Source organism: Anabas testudineus, chromosome 23 (assembly GCF_900324465.2).
Source record: "Anabas testudineus chromosome 23, fAnaTes1.2, whole genome shotgun sequence".
NCBI classification, from domain to species: domain Eukaryota; kingdom Metazoa; phylum Chordata; class Actinopteri; order Anabantiformes; family Anabantidae; genus Anabas; species Anabas testudineus.
This window is the reverse complement of record NC_046631.1, coordinates 1,570,782-1,598,397: the sequence shown is the minus strand read 5'-3', so window position 1 is coordinate 1,598,397 and position 27,616 is coordinate 1,570,782. Positions and strand designations below refer to the sequence as shown.

The window sequence follows — 27,616 nt, the reverse complement described above, 5'->3', positions numbered from 1 at the left end:
TTGTTCACACAGCATGAGTAACTAGCAGATCAGCAAAGGTTTGAGTAATCGTGAATGGTTTAGAAAGGGTTTCAAAGCAACATATGCTCCCATCCAGACAATGTCTTGAATGGGAAACCACATTCTGCATGCTTTACAACAGCATGGCTCAGTAGTAAAAGAGTCCAGGTGCTAAACCGACCTGTCCTTTAGTTCAGAAATACAGTTTTATCCCCTTAACACCAACTGTTATTATTGTCAAAAGAAGACTTGATGCAACACTGTAAAAATACCCCTGTCCCAACTGAAATGTCCTGCTGGCACCTAATTTAAATGAGCAAATCAACATTTGATGTGTGCCTTTGCACTATTCAAATTCAAAATCATCATTCCGTTCTATTTTTATTTTGATTTTACACAGCATCCCAACATTTTTGAAAAAAGTGTTGTACATCCTGTATTACTCACTGGAATTACAAGAGACACACACCAGGCAGGGAGTGAAATTCTTAGTCTCTCTATGGAATGCCATATGTTGGTTAAGATTCTCAGTCATCCAGCTCAGGTTTTAGGTTTTAAGTCAAGTAATAGAAACTGCACTTGTTCCTTATTTGTTCCAAATATTCTGCTAGGTATCCAAGAAACTTCAGCCTCAGCCTGAAGAAAGTAGGTTAGGGAACCCGAAATATACCCTCCAGCAACTTGGTTGAGTAGTGAAACATTTCCAGCTAAGAAGAAAGTACAGTTGCCATGACTCCACTTCCACAGAAAGCTTTCCTTTCTAACCCCCAGCAAGATCAGGGTCACCCACAGTAGCACCAGACTTGAACCTGCTCTAGAGTTCATAAGGCTCTGTGTACACTATGGCAACCAAATGCCTTTATTCCAGTCTAATATAAATGCCTCCAGTTTTTTCAATGATTTGATGTTCTTCCCATTTCCAACAAATCTCCCTGGTTTCACCTCAGAAATGTGCAGAGATAGAAACATTATCCATTTATGGAATCAAATAAAATCAGAAATCCGCTCATGTCAGCCAAGTGTCTGTTGAAGTTGGCTTGACTGTTAAACATACAGCAAGTTGGACTGGTGTTAAATATTATGCAATTATATATAGCTTGGGTGAATCCAGCACAATTTCCTTAGTTTTTTCAGATGGCATCCAATAAATCAAGCAATTAGTACATTACTTATGTACATATACATATTAGTAGAAGTAAATTCAGCTACAGTACATATATTGACTGACCTGCATACTAATTTCCTAATAATACATTTGATTATTAACACACTACAATACTGAAAACATTTATTATTAGAGTTAGTTGGAACATCAGCATCTCCATCATGCCTGCGTGTGTGTGTGAAAGAACAAATCAGCATATGCAGGCACATAGGCCACCCCAGCGATGCTCTGGCACAACCCAGACAGCATCAGTATGTTAGATTTGACACTGCCATCACTTTGTCTACCTCCTCTGACACACAGCATTCCTGCCTCCATACCCGCTGCCATTCCACAGTCCAAACAACAAACTGATCGAGACGAATTGGAGTGCAGCCGAGGCGCTAATGAAAAGATGCTGCTGAGATGGGGACAGGCTACAAACTCATTCTGCAATATTTGTGTGGAATGAAGAACTGGACTGGGAGCCAGGTGTTGGACACATGAGCATGTCAAAAGATAGACTCTGATCGTGGCCCTGTATTCCAAATAAACTGTAGCCGTGATAACAAGTTGGAACTATGCTGACTGACAGCTGATGTACATATAGGTGCCCCTCACAGTGCATTGATAGTGCCCCTCTCACATATCAATGCATTAACTATTATTTGGTATGAAGTTTGAGTTTACACTGACCACATGGTTTTCTCCCTCCACGTATTTAATTAATGGAAATGACCCTATCTCACGGAAACAGCTGTAGTGAGTGTTTCCACGTCTCATTCCTCCTTCACCTAGAATCCTCTTAAATCTGTGCATCATCTCTTGAATAATTTTCCCGTTCCCCCATGTGACTGACCCTTAGTAAACAGTGTCAGCAGATAATACTCCAACATGCCAAGATGTTGGTGATTCCAGTAATCATGAGAAAGAAGCAAAACTACACACATACTCTCAAACCAGGCGAGTATAGAAACACCTGAACTACGCAAGGTTAGATGGAGGGTGTAGAGATTTAGTACGGGGAGGTGAGAAGGCTGTGAGGGAATGGGTGGAGGGACTTGTCCGACATGTCAATCAGACTAACAGGTCTGTGTGTTCCTGGGCTCAGCCTTGCCCTGGGACTGGGCGTGGCCTGAGAGAGAGAGAGGGGCTCCACTATGCTAACCCTCAACTAATGATAGGGCCCACTGTACTCAGTATAAATCACTCTGACCCATAAACACCACCTCTACATGCATCAAGTCTACTCGCATGCACAAGCACCTTTGACACTCATACAAGTGTTATTGATTGTACTCACCTGTGCAGACGTGCAGAATTTGACACCGTACCCATTTAGGATAGACCCCCAAGCTGGGGAGTGCAGTAGGGACAGGGGTCTGCTGTCATAGCCTACAGGGCCCATCAGACAGGATGATAAAGTGCCTCTCCTTCCAGCTTTCTTTCCTAATCGAAGAAACCTCCTGGCCTCGTTTCGAAAACTTTTTCATTTAAGACAGAGCTTTGGAATTTGAAACAGTTGAACTATCTGGCCTTAGAGTGTCTCCAAACAGAGAAGCAGACATTAAAGGCATCGCAAATGATGAACCCAGAACACAGATCTTTGACAGATAAACACATGCGAGCTAGAAAACAGAGATTACAGGAAGGAACAGTGAGATTGATCTTTGTTTGGAGCTGCATGAGGGAACACAAACAAATGTACAAATACCTTCCTGTTTCTCGGTAGAAAGCGTTGGCCATCTTGGCTCTGGTGTGTGACGCATTCTGAAAGGGCATTATGCTAATGCCTTGACCTCTAGATGTGGATTTGTTTGCTAGCCTGAAAGGGCTTTTCCTGTTTTCCCCTGTTCACTTTACACAAGCACACAATCTCCTGGCGTTTTATTGAAATGGGAAAGGCCACCAGGCGGGAGGGAAGCATCCCGGATTCAAATGTTCAAATGCCGTCCAGCAAGGACTGTCCAACTTTTTAGAAAGTAATAGATCAAATTTGACCAGTTTCATTCAACAGCATCATGTTGTACTTGGAATTTACTTGTATTATTCAAAAAGTGACAATGCCCCGATCAGTTTTTAAGAGAAGCGTCCTTCCATTGAATCCCATTCAACAAATATGAGTCAAAGTCGAATTCCATCCTCCTCAGCACTTTTTTAAAGTCTGGTGAGTTAATGCGTACTAAGCTCTGCTGTAGCAACAGCGGCCAGGCAGGTGAGCTAAAGTTACCTCGAACCGGTGTTTGTTTTGGGATCAACTCAGGGAGCATTCACAAGTCCGAGCAAACCTTATCTGCTCCTGATATACAAGAACATTTTCTCTGGAGGAGAGCTGTGCACGCCAGTTCTGCCAAGAGCGTTCTAGACTTACAGCACCTTGCCCTAACTTTATTTTTTCTGTCTGCTTACCTCAACCCTGCCTTTTTTTTATTTGTGTTAACTGATTTCTTGTCACTTTTGGAAACAGGATACGACCTTTGGGCCAAAGAGTTCTTCACCCTCCCTTATCAGCACAGTGTCATGTGTTTTTGTCTTGCTGTAATGACACACTGTTCTCAGTGATACACATCCTGATTGTGACTTTCGTTGTGTATGAACATGTGTATGTATCTCTATATCCAAATGCCTCTACTTATGAACACTGGGGTGCAGTTTGTCCATCTGCGTGTTGACAAAGCTACATGAAAAAAAGACAAGAATACATTACATCCTACTGTGCTGTTGTTTGATTGTGTATTTTTCTGATGCATGAAACTTTGTCTCACCCCACATCACCATGCTGTCTGAGAAGAAGGGGTCACGCGCTAACATCCCCTTCGTTTCTTTTTCTTTTTGCGCCTTTGTCCCGCCGCCTGCAGAGACCTGCGCCGTCAACAATGGTGGCTGCGACAGGACGTGTAAAGACACAGCCACCGGGGTGCGCTGCAGCTGCACCGTGGGATTCACCCTACAGCCTGATGGCAAAACCTGCAAAGGTAAGGAAATACAAAACAGTGTGCGTATCTGCAGTAAGGGTCAGCGATGCACAGTCCATTCTTTGAGTTTGGTCAGGTGGCCTGGCCCACCTGAGAATGCTATTACTGGTGCAATTGATCCAGTCTGATCACTAGTTGGTGATTTTGCTGACGAGCAATACTCCACTTCTGAATGTCAACCGGTGACAGCGGTAATGGTGGTATGGGGATAAAGCCACCCAAGTGTGGGCCTCAACATCCCAAACAGAATATTATATTGCTTTGGCTTTCCTCTAAACAAACTGAATGGGGCTGACTGTGGGTTCAAGCTGAATCAAACACTTGGTTGTCCCCAGGCCTGGACCAACCAGCAGTGACAGGCTTGCGAGGAGGCAGGAGACGCTATTCACAAGTTCAGGAAGATGTTGGTCTGAAAGTGTTTAGGAAAGGTGGAATCGTGCTTCTTTCACATGTATATGAAAGGCAAGAACTCCCCCACAGTGGCATCAGTACAGTAGATATTCTAGCTGTGGTAACTGAGACGGACATTGAAGCTCTGCTCCTCCTCCTTGCATGGACGGAGGGATGGAGCAGCGGGACAATGTCCCGCTCAACCAAACCTCACGTGCGTCACGTGTTCAAGGAGAAACAGGAGGCGTCATAGCAACATGACTGACAGAGCCTGGGCGCCTTGTGTGATGTGAGCACGCTTTTATAAATTGTATAATACTGTCTCTGTATTAGTGTGTGTGTGCGTGTGCATGTGTGTTTGTGAAATGAGTGTCAGGCAGTTTGAGAATGTGGCACGTAGGTGTGTGAAATCCTGGAGCCGGAGCTGTCTCAGGGCCGGCAGGCAGACGGCGTGTCAGCAAACTTTGAGATGTTTGAACACTGAGGCCCACGCTGGCCACCCTCTCTCTCTCTCTCTCTCTCTTTTCTCTCTCTCTCTCACACTCACTGTCTCTCACTTGACCACGACGTACACACGTTTGCACAGACAGCACCATCCAGCCGCAGACACGGTAAATACAGCAGTGGACCAGTTAACGCTGGAACATTATTTACAGTTACTCCAGAAATTCTATAGATACATCTAAATAAAGAGTGTGTGCACCTTCCACACAAGCCGTGAAGAACTTGTTAATTTTACCATGTGACCGTTCTATGGTTAGGGTTAGGGTCTGATTACAGCTGGTATGGTATGGTAAGTTTTAGGCTTTGGTTTGGGTACTTTGTTAGGTTAGCAGACTTTTGTCATCATGGTTTCTATAATAACCACATGTTAGGGTTATGCAATGATTGTGGACAAAACAGGAAATGAACTGCAGTCTACTTAATGTCAGTGCCACACAGTGCAACGATTGATTTGCTCGTGTCATAATCCACGCGACCTTTGCTTTGCGCAGTAACATGAAAATCAAATCTCTCACTTGCGGTTTCATTTTGACACGCAACCAATCGCTATCTCCCATTTGGCTCTGGCGGCCATTCATCATCTGCTGACAAGGCATTTTGCGTGCTGTGCTGGGGGAACATCTTGTCCACTGCTCTGATGTCAAGTTCAAGCCCGGCAGCTTGTGTGAACACTTCCACTCTGTCTCTTCGGGTGATTTGTGGCCCTGACAGTACCCAGCATTTACACTGGTGGAAAAATTGAAAGCCCCCAAACCCCCCCTTTGTGTTTGGGCCTGAGTTGAGTGGGAAAGATGGATAGGTGCTCAGTCCAGCTGTGCCCCGCCCATATAATTTGGCTGTGGATCAGCCCCTGGGCTTCATAAATCCCCGAGCAGGGATCAATGCTGAGGGGAGCTGACAGACAGAGAGCAGGCAGTCCACATCCATCAGTATCTATCAACTGGGCACCAAGCAAGAAAACACACACATTCACAGAGTAACCCTACACACATATGTGCATTGTGCTCCATGTAAGGCATCCTACAGCATCACTGCTGCTGTTTGTAAGCCCCCAGTGGGACTTAGACCACAACGTGAAGGACCTCCAAACTGGACATAAGCACAGCTGTATCATGACATCATTCACATGTCTCCGACTGGAGAGTTTCGAGCCTTTCAAGTGTGCGATTACAGATCAGTTCATTTAAAAAAAAAAAATCTGCATGATTAAATCACGCAATTAAAACTGGTTGGCTGTAGCAGGAGCAGATGTGCAAGAAAACATACAGTAAATACTGTGTGTGTCCCACACTGTTACTACTCATCCTCGTCCAGTTTGTGACATACATAATGACTGCTAATGGTTTAAAACCATATGCAGCAAGCTGGAAGGTAGGCCACAATCAATTGTATTACTCCATCCATCTGTGTATATCAAGTGACTTGTTTTCCTTAACTTAACTTGGGGCAGCCTTTAGGAAACATAGTGCGTCTCTTTTCCTGTGATCTTCCCCCAAGTGAAACTCAAAATTACAGTTTCTACCTTTCATAATGTGATCTTTGGTTAAATTAATTAAATGAACTAACTTTTATAGCAGTACAATCAACTCATCATCTTTTCTCCATGAAGTAGGGAGTTTGGAGTTAGTCCTTTCTGTAATCTTGGCAACACACACACCACACACACACACAGATTGCATTACCTTTACATGTCCGTTTATGCACGTGTGGGTGAGCATCAACTCTGGTGGCACGTGTAATCACAGCGGCGTATTGTAATGCACAGAGTATAATTGCTGCCACTTAGCGGTTTATGGAATGTAGTAGTTAGAGACAAGAAAAGTGCCACGCTGTGAGGTGGTCTCATCTAATATGCCACTAAATTGCTTGATAGAGACAGACAGCTCCGTCCCCACCTCTCTCTCTCTTTCCCGGTCTGTGTCTACCTCACTCCAAAGTTGAGGGACGTGCCCTGTCGTGCCTGTCTATCATAATCATTTCAATATAAACTATGTAGGGCATGTTTAAAACCCAACAGCGTGATAAACGCCCTTTCAACCGCACTGACAGACGAGGCGGTTCAGCCTCTCATGATGATAGACAAACCAACCTGTGGAGGCGTTTCATCACAGGGTTCTCGTGCCGACAACTGGGTGAGAGAGAGAGAGAGAGAGGGAGGGAAGGAGAGGGAGGAAGAAGATTTTTTTTTTGAACAGTTTCCAGATGTTTGATTAGAAGGTGCACGCTGGAGGTCGGATGAGTTACTGTATACAAAGTGTGTGTGTGTGTGTGTGTGTCCATGCGTGCTTTTAATTTCGTGGGTTCATTAGCACACATTTAGCTGCATGCTAGTCTGGATTTTGTGCACATACGCGTTCATGGTGTGTGCATCTTTGGATAGCGTGTGGTGGGTGTACTGAGCTATACAGCGCACAGTGTGTATTGGCACCTGAGACACGTCCCCACTGGCCTGCATTCCTCGTCTACCTGAAAAGACCTGAAACTACACACACACACACACACACACACACACACACACACGCACAATCATTGACACAATCAGTGTCCCCGTTTGATATTCAGTGGCCAAGATGAACAAATATGTTGTAAATACAAGCAAGTTTAGAATTTCTTGCTTGCAACACAAACCACTTACCATTTCTAAAAGCAAGATTGCAAAGAATTAAGGTCTTTCACAATATTACAGTCACAATATTGTGGAAAGATTTAGGGACTAGGGAATCTCGGTGCGTAAAGGGCAGAAACCACTGTGGGATTGCACGAGAAACCGTCACATGCTACCATGAATAGCTTAGCCACATGGTCTCAGTAGTGCTTTAGAAAACTGTTGTCACTTGCTAAGGTGCAAAAGGTGCAATAGCCGCAATAGCACACTAATCTGATATGGCTCCATCACCTTATTTGACTACTGCAAGGGCCTACAGTCCCCACTATGGCTTAACTGGGTCCAGATCACTGGGTGTTTAACTGTTTCCTTTGGCCCACATGCCCCCATGGAGAGTTTATTAAACAGAATCAAGTGCTGGGATCATTTCATACCTGAATAAATACACGCTGCCTCCCTGACCTGATGTCTCTCCTCTCCACTGGCAACATCCTTTGAAAACTGGATCCTCTGTATGCTGTCCCTAATTATTTGTAGAGGTTCAGGTTTCTGTAAATCTGTTCCATTTAATTGCTTTTCACCGCAAATATTTGGTAAAACCACGTCGTTTTTATCTCCTGGTGCCGCTTGTGCCTCCAGGGTTAACGCACACACACTCACGCCTTTCTCACAGGAGCGAGGTAGGCAGACGAAGCTCTTACATAACTGCTTGACCCTGTTCTTGACCTTTGGGTGCTCGGGTCAGAGATGAGAAGCTAGGGATCGTTTACTCCATCCACCAAAGGTGGCGGATGGTTTACAGCACAGCACTGATCAATGAGGTCAGTCGGTGGGTCTTAATCAAAGCAGCTGAGCCCGGCAGCAGCAGCATCAGGGTCTCTGCTGGAGTCAGGTTTCTCATTCCAAACACTAAACGTCTCAAACGCAGGCAAGGGGGAGGCGGAGCGCTTGTTTCCTTTGGCTGCGGTGGATGTTATCAAGCCTTCTCACTTGGCCTGCAGCTTCCTCTGCAGCCAGCAGTTCATTTCCAAAATATCTACCCAAAAGAAAAAAGAATTCCCTGGAGGTCACCTTTCAACTGCCAGCAGATTCAACTCAAATTCCATTGTGTAGGAGGCTGAATGCTTGGATTATGGAGAAGCTGTTAAAAGACGCCAGAATAGATTTGACAGGCTTCTAATCAATTACTCAGTGTCACATCAAGCAAACCTTTCAGCACAGTGAATTTGAAGCCCTGAAGGCTCGGAGGTATTCGCGGTCAGTCATACAGCCGTGCGACTCTGTGGCTGCTTCCTCTACTGCTACATCACAGCTATAACACCAAGTTAGTTCCTGGATTTGGACTCCATTCAGTATTTCTTAAATAATGTGACAGTTTAAATTCAGACGTCGATGGAAGCTAATGGAAATAGACTTATCTAGTAAATGCTAACAATGCATGGTAGATCTGTGACACACCAAGTGAACATCAGAACTAGAGGCAACTAGATTGCTGTGTTGTTGTCTGTCCTACGTGTGAACCAAAAAGTAGCAATAGGACATACCTGGAAGTTGAGTCGTGGCAACTGGACTTCCTTTTGTTAGGTTGAAACGCTTCGCTACTCATCCAAGGAGCTTCTTCAGTTTGAAGATAGTTGGTTAGAGGCCACAGGTTTGGTTTCACTCCACCTCTTGGCCTGAATAGGCTCGTTAGGTAAAACAAAGGATGGGGAGGATGTGAATGATGTAATGGTCACAACTCTCCCCAACCCCTCTTAACACCTAAAATCGGTAAGCGTGTCCAACCTGGTGCAAAGATCTGAGTTTGTGGGGAGCAGTGAGGACACTGAAACGGTCCTCACCTTCCCGTAAACTTTCTGTTTCCAATCAGCTTTGCCTGGAGCTGTTACAACGACCTCATCTCCATGTGATCTCCTCTTCTGCGCTGGCCGGAGAATTAGTTCCACCACCTGTTGAGCCCCATCAACAAATCACATGTTGTTTTTGCACATTATCTGGGAAATTAACTTTAAAAATGGCGTAAGCCCCGATCCTAAATCTGGATGGAAACTTGACTTATGACAAACTTGACAAGAACACGCTGTCCTCCTCCGTTCAATACTTTCTCTTGAGGTCATATTAGATATTTGGGAACCTAAAAATGTGGTCAGAAGCCAGAAAAAAGTGAAAAAGTTGTTTTTAACAGCCTTGTGTTTTATAATATATGACGTAAGGCCACTGACAGAAACGTTTCATTTAACAGTGTTTACGCCAATAATGGAAAAGCACAGAACGAATAACACTAACTATGCCAAGTAGCATGAATTGTCATTTTTCAATGAGCTTCACATGTGTCACATTCTCAGTGAGAACGTCCTTTAACAGGTCGGAAATGTTACTCTGGTGGTATTTTCTAGCAACATTTTTCTACAATTCCATTTAAAATCTCAGGACTTTAACTTGACTTTACACTGTCAACTCTGTAATCTCCTATTTTTGCTTGTTAACTTGCTCTTAAATGCACTTTGATTCATTGTGCTGTCTGGTAGAGCTGTGTGACATTAAGAGAGACGCACAGTTGTCGACAAAGGATGGAACTATTGATGAAAGACCAGAGGAAGATATTGATCCTCTAGAGTAAATGTCAGCGATGGTGCCAAGGAGGCAGCCTCTGCAGTGGAAGTGGCAAATGACTCGTGTCAGGGCAGCCAGAGAGGGAAAGACTGGCGGAGACATCAGTGTTACCGTGTGTGGACATGTTTTCTACATTTGTGTGTATGCAGAAACTATTCTCTTTGCTGTGCATATGCAGTCTTGTGCGAAGCGGTAATTAGTCAAACAGGAGCATCCTCATTAAATAAATGCCCTCTGGTGAGCCAGATGTTTGTGCACAATGCCCATTCGCTTGAACACGGTGTGGGATGTGGTCATTCAGGTGGAATGAAGCTCCCTTCGGTCCACCGCATCAGTCTAGACTGAAATATCTCCAACAACTGGATCTGAGGGATCGACATGAGATTTGCTACACATACTCATGGTGCAAACTCCCATCAGCCTCAGTTGTACTTTCGCTTTGTGCTAATAGACAAATGTTGACATGTTAACAAGGTGAATTACGGTAATATGTTAACCGAAAACACAATAACCACAAATGATACACGTTGCTCACCCAATATTAAACGTATCATAAAAAGTTACAACTGCCTTCACATGATGACCTATAAATGTCTTTCAGATGGTTGAAAGACATTCAGGTTGCTGTACAAAGCGTAGGAGTGGAAGTAATTTGCAGTACAAACACAGAATGGATGGAGCTCAAGAAAACTTGCCACACACGTCAGGCCATCATTGATTTTTCCTGCACCCACTCTCCCGACTCGCTTGTGTCTTTCGCTTTATCATTTCAAGATGTGCGGAGGCTTAATGTATTTATTTAAGCTCCATTAAAGGTAATTATATACTACGTTATGAAGCTCAGCCCCCCCCCCCCCCCCCCCCAGAGTGGCCATTAAGTGAGGGTAGATGTGGTGTTCCTGCCAGTGCTTGTGGCTGCTAGAAGGATTACGAAGCTGTGCATCTGCGTTGGGGTGGTATCCGCTGTTTTTGCATGATCATTCGAGCAGAGGCGGTGTGGGCAGGAAGGGAATGTTGTGTTTGTAAGTTTGTCCTGTTTGTTGTAGTTCATGAGGAAGCTGGTGCAGGTTAGACATCAGGCAACAGAGCATGTTGGGAGAAACCAATAAATTATACAAGGAAATAGAAAGAAGTTAAATTGAGCTAATCAAGCTAAATGGGTCTCTCCTGGTATAACATCATATTTTGGGATGACAGACATTTCATAAAAACTTGAATGCTATTACCCCGGGCCCCATTCTCTTGCCATCGACCATCAGGAAATCTGTTTTGCTTGAGCCACATGGAGGGATGATCGCTTTTAAAAAAGCCGCTGACAGGCCCTCAGCAGGACGTCGCCGCTTTTTTCTCCACGGTGCGCAGCCAGCTCGTTGTGGATTCCTGTCCCGGCTCCATATTCAGATGAAGACTTCATTCAGCAGAAGCTCCCCGAGGACACAGAGTGAGAGGATAAGGAGGTCCTGAGCCTGCCCGGGTGGAAAATAACAGCGGCTGAGTTATGGGCTGTTTTATAAGGCCTTCTATCACGATATGATGAACCTCTCTGTGCTCTCACCAGCTCCTCTTGTCCTCTTGACCCTCTTAATAGCTGCGTCTAAACTGATGAACCTGTTCTTGAAGTTCGGCCTTCATCAACCACTGCAGTGTCAAAAAAAAGATTTCCCATTAGGGATCTGTGATGTTTTTTTTAAAGGGACATACACACGATTTCTTGCTGATAGGTTTTTAAACCTGTGTCGAGTAGCTAGGATACATTTTCTGAGAAATTCATCATAGTGTCAGGACAATACATCAAGCTGGACATCCTCCAGCGGTGACCTGCTTGACTTATTGTCCCAATCAAGAGCTTAGTTGTTAATCCCTCACAGTTTTGATCACTTAGACCACAAATCAAAAAGGGCTTTGCCTGTGTAATCTTCCACACTATTGTCCACACTCCCCGCTCCTGCACTCCCGCTTCTTGCTTCTTTGCTCACTCCTTTGTCACCCTCTTAAATCCTTCTAGACTGATCTCTCCTTTTCCTTTATTATAGGAATTACATTTAATGTTTAAGTTTTTAGAATGAAAAAACCCCTGACATGTCAAATAAATGTGGAACCCAAGGTTTTGCAGTTTGGGTTCATCTGAGGGCATTGCAGGGTTGGAGTTTGTGAAATCAGATCTGCCAGCAGGTTTGTGGTTGGAGCTAAACATGCAGCCTGAGGGGGTGGCTGCATTTGCCTTGAAATATAATAGAATGTTTGCCTCTGGATTGCTGAACCACACCTGGGGTAGAGCTCAGGTATCTAGGTTTTTTATTGCATGAAGAGTAAGCAGACACTTTCTCGCCAGACCATAGGTCTGTGGGACCAACATTCACTTACCTTCATTTACCTAGATGTAGCCTTTAGGTTTCAGGTTTCTGTCTCTGTTCTCACACTAGATGTAAATTTAAGGCTTTGGACACTGGACTTTGAGTGGGTCCAGGCCTTTCCAGTGAAGCTGTGGATTTAAAAGGTGAAGGTTTATTCCATATAAAGAGATCTCATTCTCAGTGACAGTCCCCATCTCTCCTCTCTCTCTGTCCCCTTGCCAGCAGCTAAACTCCTTTAGTTCCAGCTAACTAGCAGATCATTGAATAAGAATGCGGGATCCATGTGAAAGGCCGTGTGCTGAACCTCCACAGAGTGATCCACAGTGCATGATGCCCTGTCAGTTTTTCATTTGTGCATTTTCTCACCTAGACATCGACGAATGCCTGGAGAACAACGGAGGCTGCGATCACTTCTGCAGGAACAAAGTGGGCTCCTTCGAATGCAGCTGTCAGAAAGGCCACAAACTGCTCACTGACGAACGGACGTGTCAAGGTCAGCCGCACAGATTCTCACTCACTTGCACACAGTGGGCTTTAACATTCTTTTTTTAATATAATGTACAGCTTATTGCAGCAGTGCTACTCTCTGGGCTGGGCGTGCAGTGTGAGAGAAGCCTCCTTCTGATCAGCACTTATGTTAAGACCAAAGGCGGATTCCTGGTTACAAGTCGCAGCAAGCTAGACAAACACAAAATGATTTTATTAACAACAAAACCCCAAGGAGCTTCTGTCTCCAGCCCAAAGCCGCTGAACATTGTTTATGTGTGCGTGTATATGTGTGCTGGATTAACTGCGCATCATCGGTCATGCTTTGGAGGCTTTGATTATGTGGTGTTGAGTGTTGCTAACCACATCACAACATCGGCGCCTATTTCTGACGCACCTTTGCCACGGTGCCAGGTTGGTGCTAACCGTTGACAACTGGCCTGTTCAGCTTCAGTGTGACCCACAAGGAAAACATAATGTTTTATCTGTCAGCCCTTTTTCTGCGCCCGTGAGGCCTTCCAGGGAAAACAGCTCCTGGTGATACACTGCATGCCAATGGAGAGCGTTTGCCAGAACTGGCGAAAAAGATTGATTGTTTGCCATAGTTGCATAAGCAATTTCCACAAATGAGTCCCTCTCTTCTAAATGTTTAAAAAGGCAGCGCATCATCATCAAAAATTAGCCCAACCAGAAGGCAGCATTCCTATATGTTCTTTTTGAATTAACAGCTGTAGGCAACTCCTGTGACTCAGGCTCAGATTGTGTAAACTCCGCTTGTGGCCTAGTTCAGAACATGCGAGCTATTCCTAAGTCCTCACATGGACAGTTGCCTAGAGTATTTACTGAGCCAACATCCAGTCCTTTTAACAACTTCCTCCACATGACAAACTCCATTATAACACGTCTTATTTTTAGCTCCCGTAAAGCCCCGCGGCACAGTCTGAAATAAACCAGGTGAGCTTGAAACGCTGCTCTCATTCCTGATAGTTGGAGCTGGACGTGTATATGTGTATAAATAAATGTGAAGCGTGGACTGACGTGCACACTCATTCACCCAACCTCAGTCCAGGTCAGTTTTTCCACATTTGTTCCATAGGACGTCCTAGACTAGCGTGGACCTCATGTGTTTGTTTACCATAATGTCGACTGTGATTAATGGGACGATGCGTTAGCAGCCTGTGTTTGTCTATAAATGAGTCAGACTGCTGTTTCTGTAACCCTCTCGTCCTGTCGACCTTTACTTCCATCCACGCAGCCAGGACAACAACTCAGTGGGAGCTGCTTGGATGGCTTTGATGACCATGTTTCAGAATTCCTGCATTGCAGTTGTAGCATCACTGACAGGACAGGACATCAGCAGGCGTTCACGATACTTGGAAGGGGAGCAACAACCTGCAAAAAAACAATTTCTGTTTTTTACCATGTGTTTTTCTGATTATTATGTCACTAGAATTAAATGAAGATTATACAAATAGTTGTTTATTAGGCATTAACTCTATAGGAAACGATCATGCTGCAGAAGATTCTCACAGTTTTGGGGTTTAAATGTTGCCTCTGTAAATATGTCGGTTAACGTAACCCTAAGGTGGCAAAGAAAAGTGCTTGGGGCTGGGGTCTGGGCTTCTTCCGACTACTGTAATGCGCCAGACAGAGGAGCACAAGTAGGGTTTTGCGGCAACTTGTGGAGGAAGCATGAAGTGGTGTTGGTTTCTCACCTCGGGGATTGTCGGATTGTCAACACTACAGCAATTTAACTTTTCAAAACCTCGAAGAGCGTTAGTATGCTTATTTCCCACAGTTCATCCATCATTTTATTTCCATTTCAACTGTTCCCACTGCAAATTGCTTCAGTTTCCCAGCTGTCATGCTCTGTGTTGTGTCTCCTTTAGACATCGACGAGTGCTCCTTTGAGAGAACCTGCGACCACACCTGCATCAACTTCCCCGGCGGCTACGAGTGCATGTGCAACAAGGGCTACATCCTGTATGGCTTCACTCACTGTGGAGGTAAGGGGAAACGCTAGGTTTGATCTGGCTACCTGACACAGCTGAAGTGTGTAAGGCAGTTTGTGTGTGATGCACCTGAAAGGGGATTGCTTTGCAGAGTATGAAGAGGAAGGGTCACTGAGCGTGTGCCGACGGCTGCTGCACGCCTCTGCTCCCTTGAACAACTTTGAATAAGTGTGCTTGTGTGCATTGTGTGTGTGCGCCTGCATTTCTGTCTATATAGACTGCGATGTGTGATGGTGTGCTGTCACACACCTGTAGCTCTGTCAACAACCATTTGAGACCATGTGCGTAGTGCCGTGTGGTTATTACAGTCACAGCTTCTCATTTATACCGTAGAATCACATGTCCCAGAGACGAGCTGTCCTGGCTAGTCTGTAACGCTCTGCATGGTTGTGTCTCAGATATAGATGAATGCAGCATCAACAATGGGAGCTGTGAGCACGGTTGCATAAACACCCTGGGCAGCTACGAGTGTGTGTGTCCACCCGGACAGAAACTCCACTGGAACAAGAAAGATTGCATCGGTAAGCGCTCACTCTGTGTATGCATGTATGTGTATGTGTGTGTGCATATCCATCCAGGTGGCTGTCATGGTGATGTGACTCTGTGTGCTCCTCAGAGGCGGTGAAATGTCTGGCCAATGGGAAGCCAGCACCCCGAGCCCAACTGACCTGCACCAGAAGCGGAGGGGCAGAGCTCTGCTCACTGTCCTGCCCCTTCAAGGCCCTCTTCCTCGCAGGTACAGGCACACACACACACACACACACACACACACACGTATATAACTTTACATTTATCAATCCCCCCAAGGGGAACGATTAATTAGTGCTGAAACATCAAAATACGCAACACAGCTACAGTGCTACAGTGCTGTACCAATAATGGGCAGTTGTGTTTATATATTGCGCAATCAAGGCTCTAGGAATGACAGTGTTGGTCTACTGGTGCACTAGTTTGGTCCTGGCAGGAATAACTCAAGAGAATTTGGATGGATTACCATGGAATTTAGTGCAGACATGGATGTTTTGGTGACGCCATGAGGTTTTTTCTAATAATCATTGGTTTTTGCCTTGACGCACATTAAGTGCAATTAAACCACACAAACCCTTGATGTCATCCTAATCTTTTTAAGGAAATAGCTAAAAAGTACTGCCACAGAACAGTTTTAACCGATTCTCAGGTTTACGACCAAATACCTGAGACACTACTAATAGACTGATTGATGGGTGGTCAGTCCCATTGTTGCTCCTTGGAAACTCCGATTCGGTGACTATTTTAGCTTATATTGAATATTTTTGTATCATTGCACATGATCCCAAAATAACAAGTGGTACATAACATCCTTCCCTGGGAAAAGTCCTGTCTCCAGTTATTCAGCCCTCCTCTACAGTTTTTAAAACATTCTCCACAACTTTATATCATTATATTAACCGAATCTTTGTTCAGCAAGCATTCAAGTCAGGAAAACAATACCCCTGGTGCTGATCAACTTGAGCACATTTCTGTATGTGGGGGTGATTTGTACTATTGAGAAGAGGGCAGGGTCTGGAAGAGGGCAGGGCCGTTCTATGTCAAGGTCACATACAGTAGAGTTATTGCAGTGCTATTAAAACTGAATAGCTAAATTTATGGAACTCTACTGGAAAGGTCCCAGACTTTCATACCCACCACTAAGCAGAAACTGCACTTCTATGTCAAGATGCACCCATCGATCAGCCAGAGATTGAAACAGATAATTTAAAGCTTGATCGGCCATGACCACCAGTGACAATGACAAATCGTTACCAGTCACAGAACTGGCTGTGATGCATTCAGGCTCCAATACGGTCGTAGGAACCTCATCTGATTAAACCTGTCCAAAGCTGCAGTGGACTTCTCCTCTGGTACATGATTCTGAACTTGCCTAACAGACTTAGAACTCTGGACACCAAAACTGTTGTTCATGTCTTTGTTTGCAGCCACTTAAAATGCTGTAAGTATTTATTCAGAGGACTCATTATTTGCTCCCTCGACCAGCTAATGAGGAGAATGCGGCAATACTACGACTACGGTTAAAATGAGTTTATTTTAAGATGCTCAGGAGGGAAGCAGGAAGAACAGATAACCAAACAGGAAACAGAACAAGAACTGGTGAGCAGCAGGATCTGGGAAACGGAGGATCAGTGAGAGCAATGAAAAGGGCCGGGGATGACATTGATCAAGCAGGGGGGACTGGGTAATGGAGTCCTGGGGCAGGTTAGGTAGTAATGAGACTGGCTAGGGGACTGGAGAGCAGGGAGGTATACAACAAGGCAAAGCAGAACTGAGGGGAACCAGGAGCAATGGAACACAAACAAAAATCCAGAACAGGTTGAGTAAGGTCAGGGTACACGGTGATCAGATCCACAATCCACTGTCCAAAAGGCTGGTCAGAGACAGGGTCAGAGTCACAGGGCTAAGCAGACTTACAGAGCCAGAGGATAAGGCAAGATCAGCTTCAGGTTCAGGGTCTGGTTGATGATGCAGGCAGGGGAAAACAGAGTGACAGAAAAGTGTTTAGTTTGCTCAAACTAAATGATTCTTTGAGTGATATTAATGTCTCTTCAAAACATAAGTCTTGCTGGAAAACAAATCTTCTCCCAAGCAATAGTTGGGAGGAGACTGAATTGTCCTCCAGGATTGTCCTATATATTTCAGCCTTCATCTTACCCTCTAACTTAACATGCCTTTCAGGGCCGGCTGCCGAGAAGCATCCCCACAGCACCACGCTGCCACCACCATGTTTTACAGCAGGGACGGTGTGTTAGTGGTGATGTGCAGTGTTTGGTGTGTCCATGATGGACAAAAAGCACCAATTTGGTCTCATTAGACCAAAGAACCCTCTTCCACAGGACCATAGAGTCTTTAACATTCCTGTTGTTGAACTCAATTCGTGATTTAACTTGAGTTTTCTTCAACAGAAGCTTTCTCCTTGCCACTCTCCCATTAAGCTTTGACTGGGGAAGAACCCAGGCAGTTGCTGAAGCTTCCTCCCTCAGAGAAGTCATAGTTAGCCTCTCTCACTAGTCTCCTTCTTGCAGGGTCACTCAGTTTGTCTGGACAGATATTTCATCCATTTCTTGAGGATTGATTTTACTGCACTCCAGGGGATGTTCAGTGCCTTGGAGATTTTTTTGTATCCATCTCCGGACTTCTGCTTTTCAATGACCTGTTCTCTGAGTTGCTGGGAGTGTTGTTTTTGTCTTCATGGTGTAATGGTAGCCAGGAATACTTATTAACTAGTGACTGGACCGGACACTATATATAAATGTTGATGACAGCCCATGGTATTAGTTAAACACCCATAGAACACAGTATAATGCTCTGTACCTGCATGTTGCTGCCCTCTGGTGGTGAGAGCCTACAGTCACAGCTCTCTGTTTCACTGTGCTGCTGATGCTTAATGAAGGCACCCGTGCTCTTTTTTTCTTTTTTTTTTGCTTTGCATTTGTAGGCTCCTCAGGAGGCTCTCTCCACTCGGACGGATGTGTTTTTCACTCTTCAGTGTTTTCTTGGCGCCACCCGTTCCTGCAGCTTGCCTGGCACCCCTGCCTCTCCTCCTGCGATAGTACTTAACACACATCTGCAAATCGATTGCATTTGTTGATCACAGCATTTTTATTTTCCATATTATGGCCCGTGCTACGTTTAACTTGGCAGCCATCGTGTGAGGATGATATCCCTCAGAGATGAAGTGAAATATTTGTTTTTCTGTCTTTTTGGAGAGCGTTTTAATTTTAGGTGGAGGGAGCCATGAAAATTCCTGTGGCTGAATTGAGCCTGGACTCTTTTTTTTAATAATTTCCCTTGCATGTCCTCTGAAGGGTTCACCACTTATTTCTGACTTGAAATGTGTTTTCGTGTATGTCTGCTTGACCAGAGGAAGGACTGGTTGATCTATAATCTTTCAATAAGGGATCATGGTCAGTGGTTCTTCTGAATACAAGTGGATAGTAAGTCTTTACAGCTTTCATAAAATTCTTTATAATTCCTCAACACTGTGACACATCAAGATGAAACATTCTGTGCATGTTTCCATACATGCACACACACACTGAAATGTTTTACAGTACAGGACAACCTGGCTATACGGTGACGTATATGATCGGCAGGGTCTGTTGTACAGTTCTCCTTCTGGCTCCAAGTCAAAGCAGTAAATTACAAACTGCTTGCATATGTCCCTTGGCTCTAATTTGCATTAGATAAAAACATAAACACCCCAACGGTCTCATTACAATGTTTTCTCTTGTGTTGCTGAATTCTAATATTTGTGTGCATGTGGTTCTGTGTGTTTGTTGCAGACTCAGAGAACAGCTACACGCTGAGCTGTGGAGTGCCCCTCCGGTTTGGTAAAGCCCCTCAGAACAGGAATGGCACCTCTACTTTACCTACATGTGCCGGTAAAGTAGGCCAAGTGGGATGGAAAATGTAGTTTTCATTGAGTTTGGACTCTTTGAACCAGCAAGTACCTGGTTCCTGGTACCCTCATATTTACTTTAGTAGCTTCAGCTGCTAATAATAATAATTATTATTATTCAAAATATCAGAAATAACAAAAATAATTCAGACATTAGGAGGCAATTGACACATTCATGGGAAACTAGGTGATAAGACCCTTTAAAACCACTTTTCCTCACTCTCCACAATGGAAGATTGTGGGAAACAGTACATAATCATACCAGGTTATCACACAGCTGGGTGAGATACATTATTTTCTGTGAGCCTCTGACCAGGAAATTTGTTCAACATGAGAAAAGAAATACATTTCCTGGCCTCATTTGCCATTGTTTTTTTCATTTCCTGTTACTTTCTTGCAGAATTTGCATTTGAGAAGTAAGGGACCATGTCCTTGTTTATGCAGAAGCTATTGTCAGATAAAGTAGTGTATGTATGTATCTCTATGTGTGTCACAGCCATGGTTTCAGTCAAAAGAGGCAAAGTCAGATCAAGTTAGAATCAAATGTGCTGTAATTTACTTTACAAATCTGCTGGCGCCACCATGTGCCATGTTTAATAATTGTCATTCTATTTCTGATGCGTAAAGACATACTGGCGCCGCCCATCAAACACAAGGCCAGGTTTAAAATCAAAGATGCCAAGTGTCACTTTAGGCCCCGCAACAAGGAGAAAGCCAGAGACTCATCCAGGCAGAGCGTTCCAGGTAAGGCACTCCCAAAGGTATATATTGTATATATATATATCATCAGTGCAGGGAGCCTCACACCACTATTACTAGGTTTATTTTACCTAATACATGAGAAATACACTTAGATACAAGTAATTATAACATGCCCTGATCTTTATCCTTCCTCATGTGACACTCCTTCTCCCTCTTCACGCTTCAAACCATGTTTTCTCAACTGGAAGGAGGCCAGTTCCCTTGCACGGACGACTGCCAGGTAACCTTTGTCAACTTAAAGTGCGACTCGTCAAAGAAGCGCCGGCGGGGACGCAAATCTACTACAAAAGAGGTTTCCTACATCACAGCCGAGTTAGAGATGGAGATGAAGGATGAGGAAATCTCAGGTGTGCTGCTCTTTTCTCATGTGTCTCCTCAACTCCAAACTAATTTAACGTTGCCTACATGGAACTGATGAGCTAGAATAGGACTGCACGTAGAAGCTAACTAAATGTCTGCCTCAGATTCTTGCAATGTGGACTGTGCGCGGGAGAAGATGAAGCTGAAGCTGCAGAATGCCATGCGGACACTCAGGAGGTCCATCAGCAAAAAGCAGTTCTACGTCCAGTTCTCAGGGACAGAGTACGAGGTGGCTCAGAAACCGTCCAAAGTACCAGAGGGCGCTGAGTCCTGCAGCACCGGACAAGTCCTACAAGATGGAAAGTGTGGTAAGTTTTGAGATAAACTAGCTGTCACTTGGCATCACGGTGTTATAGGAATGAAGTTCATTAGTCCACACCCGTGCTTCCTCCTCAGTGAGCTGTGGTGAGGGGACGTACTACAGCGGAGAGCAGGAACAGTGTGTCCAGTGCCCTCCCGGTACCTACCAGGATACAGTGGGTCAGCTGTCCTGTGAACCATGTCCCAGTACTCAAGAACAGGGTATTGCTGGAGCAAAGAACGTGTCTCAGTGTGGAGGTAACTTATCATCCCATCAGTGCACCAACAGTGAAAAGAGTCGTCTCTTTCAGTACGCATGTAGAAAGATAACAGATGGCGGCACCTTGTGGACATTACCAAACTGTATCTGAGCTATAGCCTCCAGAATAAGTTGGGATTGAATAATAGAATTACAATGATATTTACTGATTGGGCCTATACTGAGACACACTCTGTGTCTCACACTGTGTCATATGTTTCGATTTTTTTGACAAATAGTGTCTTGACATTAAAATGCACGAGTAACATGAGTAAAACAAACCAAAGAGTGATTTCCTTTTTCTGTCCTTCCCTCAGGACAGTGTCCAGCAGGCCATTTCTCCGCTGATGGGTTTCAACCGTGCCAGCCCTGTCCACAGGGCTACTACCAGCCCGAACCAGGCCGAGTCCTCTGCTTTCCCTGTGGAGGAAGCCTCATGACCAAGTATGAAGGATCAGTCTCTTTCAAGGACTGTGACGCCAGAGGTGAGGTCTAGTGTGTGCTTGTTTGTCACTTTCAGTCAATCTTCATCTCTTTACGTCTTCTGTTTGAACAGTTCCCATGCTTTTATTGTGTATTTACCTCTTAACTCTACACTCTCTGTTGGAGGTCTTGGTAAGGGTACCTTGTACGTGAAACAGGGTGATGATAAAGACATCCAAACAGGGTTTATTACTGCATATATATTCCTGTTCTGTATTACAGGCATGATAGATGTCACAGATTTGTGATATACCTTATCTAATAAACAACCTGCTGCATATGTGCTGTTCCCTTCTGCCCCTCTTTAGTGCACTGTACACCTGGACATTACTACACCTTCAGCATCCACCGCTGTATCCGCTGCCCAACAGGAACCTACCAATCAGATTTTGGGCAGAACTACTGCATCACCTGTCCTGGGAACACCACCACCGACTTTGATGGTGCCACCGACGTCTCCCAGTGCAAAAGTAATGCTCCTGATTACATCTAGTAATAAATTGAGACTATGAGCACCACAAGAAAACAGACAGTGGCATTTTTTAGCAGTTGGATCTGTTGTATTGAAAAGTATGATAGTGCAAAGTGTTTCTATCATTTCGTCCTCAGACCAGCTGTGTGGAGGTGAGCTGGGAGAGTATACTGGTTACATCGAGTCTCCTAACTACCCTGGAAATTACCCATCCAATGTGAACTGTATCTGGACCATCAACCCAACACATAAGAGGCGGATACTCTTTGTGGTACCAGAGATCTTCCTTCCTATTGAGGATGAGTGTGGAGATGCGCTGGTCATGAGGAAGAGTGGTAAACCAAAATATATAAAACAGTTAATGAGAAAAATAGTTTAGAAAAAAAAAAAACAGCTAGAATTCTAACATGGTTGTGCTCTGCTTGAAGCCCTGCCCAACTCCATCACCACTTACGAGACATGTCAGACCTATGAGCGGCCCATTGCCTTCACCTCACGCTCTCGCAAGCTCTGGATCCAGTTTAAATCCAATGAGATTAATAGTGGCAAGGGCTTCCAAATTCCATATGTTACCTATGATGGTGAGTTGACTCAGTGTTACTTATTTTGATAAAACCTCATATACTATACATGAAGCATCTTCTTGGAGCTCTATTTTGTTTTCGGTGACGTATGTCACTGCATAATTTGATCCTTTCGTGTTCCAGAGGACTACCAGCAGCTCATAGAGGACATAGTGCGAGATGGTAGGCTTTACGCCTCTGAGAACCACCAAGAGATACTGAAGGTACTGAATTGCATGAGCAGCCTTGAAAACCCTGAAAATAAATGTACAAGATCCACACCTTCTTACTAGTACTTGTCTTTATTACAGGACAAGAAGCTGATTAGAGCCTTGTTTGATGTGCTGGCCCACCCCCAGAACTACTTCAGATACACAGCACAGGAATCCAAAGAGATGTTCCCGCGCTCCTTCATCAAACTGCTGCGCTCCAAAGTCACCAGGTTTCTACGGCCGTACAAATAGACAAGCGCCGCTCAGCTGTCCCGCTAAAAGACCCCTGTAATCCTGCATCATTCCAAATCCAGCAACTTAAATGTAACCCATCCGACCCCACACCCAAGACCTCTAAAACATCTCCTGTATGTGTCTTCAATTGTATTTGTCACATGATGCCTTTCCTCAGCTTTGACCCCTTTAAGTAGTAATACAGATTAACCCAAAGTCCCTCCGGTTAGTGCAGCGCTTTCTATAAGGTTTGACCGACAGACAGTTTTTTGAAGGCCAGTATTAATAGTTTTATAATGTAGCAGAAAATACCTGATATATTGTATGTGTATATATTGTTTCTTTAAAAACGCTCTCAGCTGACGTGGTACAGTTGAGCGACTCACCCCGCCCGTATGTCGGTGAGGGTGCAATATTTGCAATAATGGTGCTCCATGTTCTAATTAAATGTTAAAGCTGAATTGGATATTTTCACATACATTTAAGACTATAGCGACACGATCGGACAGATTAGCAGAAGCCTTATCAAAGGTCGGGTAACGTATCACACTACATCTCGTTAGGTGTTGTTACTCTACTAAACTAAAAGAATCCACAAAGCTTTTGGTTTTTTTAAGTATTCCTTACTTAATTACCATAAGCTGCACTGGCAACAACCTGGCAACTAAAATGTTCTCATAGGTTTATAACACTATGAAGGAATAATTTGTAATTTAGGAAATCTGCGTTTGCATTATTTTCCTTAAAAGAGGAATGTGCAGCTCAATATTAGTCACATAAAGCAATTAGCTTAGCAGTTAGCTTAGCTAAAACAGCAAAAAAGACTGGTTTAAAAAAGTGTATTATTAATCTGGAAAATGAGCCGTTAATTATACATTAATGAAAACATTTACTGCCATACAGTGATACTCCCAGTGTTAAATGAAGGGCTAGTATCAGCAAACCAATACATCGGTCAAACCCTATGTCTGCACACCAGATACTATATCTTCTCCTCAACCATTCCCAGACTTCTGCACCTTCTCTAATCATTTCTTTCTTTTTACATCTTACACCCGTCGTTGTATCGTGATCTGCTTTGTTTTCGGTGTCGCTGTGTTGTTTTTGTAATATTTATACTGAACACGTGAGAAATCGCAGAAGCCCGCATCACAGGCGTTAACAGGCGGGACCGACCGACCGACCGACGAAACAATCAGTGCACTTAAAACATATTTTAACGTGGAAAATAAAGAACTGTTAAAGTGGGAAATCTGAACCATTCCACCTCAGTGGGTTTGCGACCCGCTGGAGCACAAGGATAGATTAAATGGGGTGAATTAGAAAGTCTATGTTGTAATTTTTTTAATAAATAAATGAAAAAAAAAAAGATTTATAACAAGACAAGAAAAACTACCTGCAAGTAACAGATGTTACTTAAGAGAGAAATGTATGTGATGTAACTAATATTTGGGACTTTAATTGCACTTGAATTTTACATTTTAAACTGTAGGAGGAAAAAAAAAGATCTAAGTTACATATTTGTTACCTGTTTTTTTTTTTTTTTTGTGTTGTTTTAAAATGTACCACATGTGGCAGTGATGAGAGACACTGACAGCTGTGGCTCCTGTTATTTCTCCCTCGCTCTGTAGCATCCAGCCCCCCCCACCCCCCTACAATCTCTCAGCTACCGCCACTTCAGACCCCGTTCGCACACAAGGTCGACGCAGCATTTAATCTGAGGCTGTACGTTCGCCTAAAGCGCACAGAGACGGTGGATCAGTCGAACCACCACCACCACTACAGCTTGTCAGTGTTTTCACTGCCCCGTCCTGCTTCATCACTCAATATCCTAAAGCTGCCAGAGGGAAGAAGCATCACCATAAAAGCTTCTTGTATGATGGCGTTACATACATACAGTACTACTACAATATATATCTGTCTAAAATAACTAATATCTGCATTTACCCAGATGCATCTCTTTCCATTAATTTGAAGTATAGTGTCTATACTATGCATTCTTTTGTAACCCAACTAAATGTTTATGTGTCCTAAACTGCGTATTGAAGATGAACTCTATATCAGCACAATGCAACTGGAGTTGGAAACTAGTGTGACTGGAGTGTTGGTCTGGAAGTGGCATCAACACAGTCGGAAAAAAGATGCATCTCCTGTCTGTGTGTCTGTAGCACTTGCAGCTTCAGGCTAGTGAACTCTATCCGTCTGTCGTGTTGTTCATAAAGAAGCTAGCTTCCTCTGATAAATGTTAGAGTGCACACAGAATAGCCCATAATGCTTCTTTACTTACTAAACTCCATCATTCGTCATTCGCAGGAAGCAAGCTTCTACTCTTTGTGCTGGGCACAAGAAACTGAGGGAGTATAAGTGCAAACGTTTCTTATCAAAGCCCAGTGATTTTGAATTTGCCCGTTTTTCAAAGCGCTCCTCCAGGTGTCTTATCTTCAGTTTATTTCAGAGCACTGTGGAAATTAACTTGTAGATACTGGCAACGTATTTGACATAATTATCAGTCGAACATACTGAACTGTATACAGCTGATCAGCTTCACATTATTCCATCTTGCTTTGTATAGGGCTGCCCATGTTGCTGCTGATCAAGTATTTGTTATATCATATGCAATTAGCAAGGATTCTGCAATTTTTTGTAAGCTTTTTGGATTTTTGTGTGTTTTTTTTTTTTTCTTTTAAACATGGCTCACCTACACTCTGGAATGTCCCTGAACTCCTCACAACACAGATTACAGAATCGTTACATCCCTAGCAATTTAGGACAATGTGCATTACTGTTTTTATTTAGTCTTCCTCAGCAGATAGAGTACTACGTCTTAGCTTTTTTTAAGCATGCCTTTTGGTGAGACTTACATTTTGAAACAGGATGTATTCTACTTCTTCTGTAAATGATTGTTTAGTAGCATAATTCCTCCCTGAAGATAGAGTTTTATCAACTCCAGTTTCCAAGGAGTGCTGTGCTTTTTTGCCGCACGGCTGCGTGTTGTCAGGTTGCTGTGTTATTCAGGCCGCACAGTCATAAAAGTGCGTCTCAAAGCACCATCATGTCTTTCTGATCTGAAAACAATGTTGATGCTTGATGCTTGGTATGCTATGATCACACGGGCGACTCATCCTGTCTTGTCAGTTCTACATTTCTGGGTTTGATTATTTGATATGAAAAGGTGACTAAAGGTTGTCAGGCCTCTACAGATACAGACTTTCATAGTGAACTGAAATGAAACCAACAGGTCAGACATCAATCAGAGAGCTTGTGCTTTATAAAACGGTGTGCAGTCGTGTTAAGTATTTGGCATTAACGGCCTGAAGCGGGCAAGACCCCAAGCTCCGAGCTGGTCACAGTTTGGGGATTGGTTCCAAAATGAGATACTGAATAATTGAGAGAACTAATAATGAAATTGGAAGCTGTAATTGGAAACCTTTTAAAAATAGTATGTATTTTACTGACACTGGCTGACAATGAACCCCCTCAAACTAGATAGTATCTGTGAATGCAACTCCAAAGGTCAGCGAAGGTCACTGGACTGTACGAGTATTTCCCCAGATGAAAGCATACTGACACCAGGTATTGTTCCAGGCCTTGCTACAATAGCTGCCACACAGACAAATTATGGTACAGCCTACTTCCTGTTTAAGGTGGGCACTGTTCAATATGAGTGTTATGAAAAAATATTAAATGCTCTAAAATGTACAATTGTTTTTTTTTTTTTTTCCTGAGAATGTATTCTATTGTGAATGGGTGGATTGTGACACCGCCTGAGGATGAATTTGTGAGCAGCGAGTGCGTGTCTGTAGAGAATGTGTGTGAGCAGTGAGTGTTTGTGTTGGGCGCCCGTCATAGAGAAAGACGCTGTGTACGTGTGTACTTTAGCGCATTTTGTAGAGGAATAATCTTAACGTTTGTGTTAGTCGGTTGTACCCAAAGAGAGAGTGTAACACGGTGTTGTGCCATTGTTTGGTCCATGAAACTCCAGTACTGAACAGATTAAATAAAAACAGTAGCAGAACACGGACTCCAGTCGTGTCTTTTGTGTGTTTCGTGCAGTCTAGTCATGCACAGAGGAGCGTTTCTATCTCCTCATTATATCTCTTATCGTTCCTTCAGACGTGGCTCTGTGTGACACTGCACATAGCCGGCCTCAAGTATGCTTCTGGAAAATTTAGCTGACACCGCTAATAGCGTTCTTATCTTCAAGCAACACAATCTGCGCAGCAGATCTGGAAGCTACATAAGACACACTTATCCTCGTTCACACTGGAAGGATTTTTCTATTCCATTTAAATTCTTTTTTTTTTTTTTTGCTTATTTTTCTTAAAATAAGAAGGGAAATGAGAGGCATTGTCTTTAAACTCTTAAAACTTTAAAACCTCTTAGCAAATCCCTTTAAGGACACAATCAGAACAACAATGTATTCAGTGCAAAGCGTGTTTACTGCAGCACCCCAAAA

General features: G+C 43.8%; 1 protein-coding gene across 3 annotated transcripts in view; it reads left to right on the top strand.

Moving 5' to 3' along the window:
• scube1 (signal peptide, CUB domain, EGF-like 1) overlaps positions 1–27,174 on the top strand; it is a 60,554-nt gene extending 33,380 nt beyond the window's left edge. For all 3 annotated transcript variants that reach the window (XM_026363047.1, XM_026363048.1, XM_026363049.1), the window contains 16 exons: positions 4,003–4,119; positions 12,956–13,078; positions 14,961–15,077; positions 15,482–15,604; positions 15,700–15,819; positions 19,400–19,498; positions 20,143–20,259; positions 20,466–20,624; positions 20,742–20,945; positions 21,034–21,195; positions 21,514–21,681; positions 21,988–22,149; positions 22,289–22,486; positions 22,580–22,732; positions 22,859–22,938; positions 23,026–27,174. In XM_026363047.1, the coding sequence (XP_026218832.1) occupies positions 4,003–4,119; positions 12,956–13,078; positions 14,961–15,077; positions 15,482–15,604; positions 15,700–15,819; positions 19,400–19,498; positions 20,143–20,259; positions 20,466–20,624; positions 20,742–20,945; positions 21,034–21,195; positions 21,514–21,681; positions 21,988–22,149; positions 22,289–22,486; positions 22,580–22,732; positions 22,859–22,938; positions 23,026–23,178 (2,255 nt within the window). In that variant the 3' untranslated portion in view covers positions 23,179–27,174. The remainder of the gene's footprint in view (positions 1–4,002; positions 4,120–12,955; positions 13,079–14,960; positions 15,078–15,481; positions 15,605–15,699; positions 15,820–19,399; positions 19,499–20,142; positions 20,260–20,465; positions 20,625–20,741; positions 20,946–21,033; positions 21,196–21,513; positions 21,682–21,987; positions 22,150–22,288; positions 22,487–22,579; positions 22,733–22,858; positions 22,939–23,025) is intronic.
• The last annotated feature ends 442 nt before the right edge of the window (positions 27,175–27,616 follow it).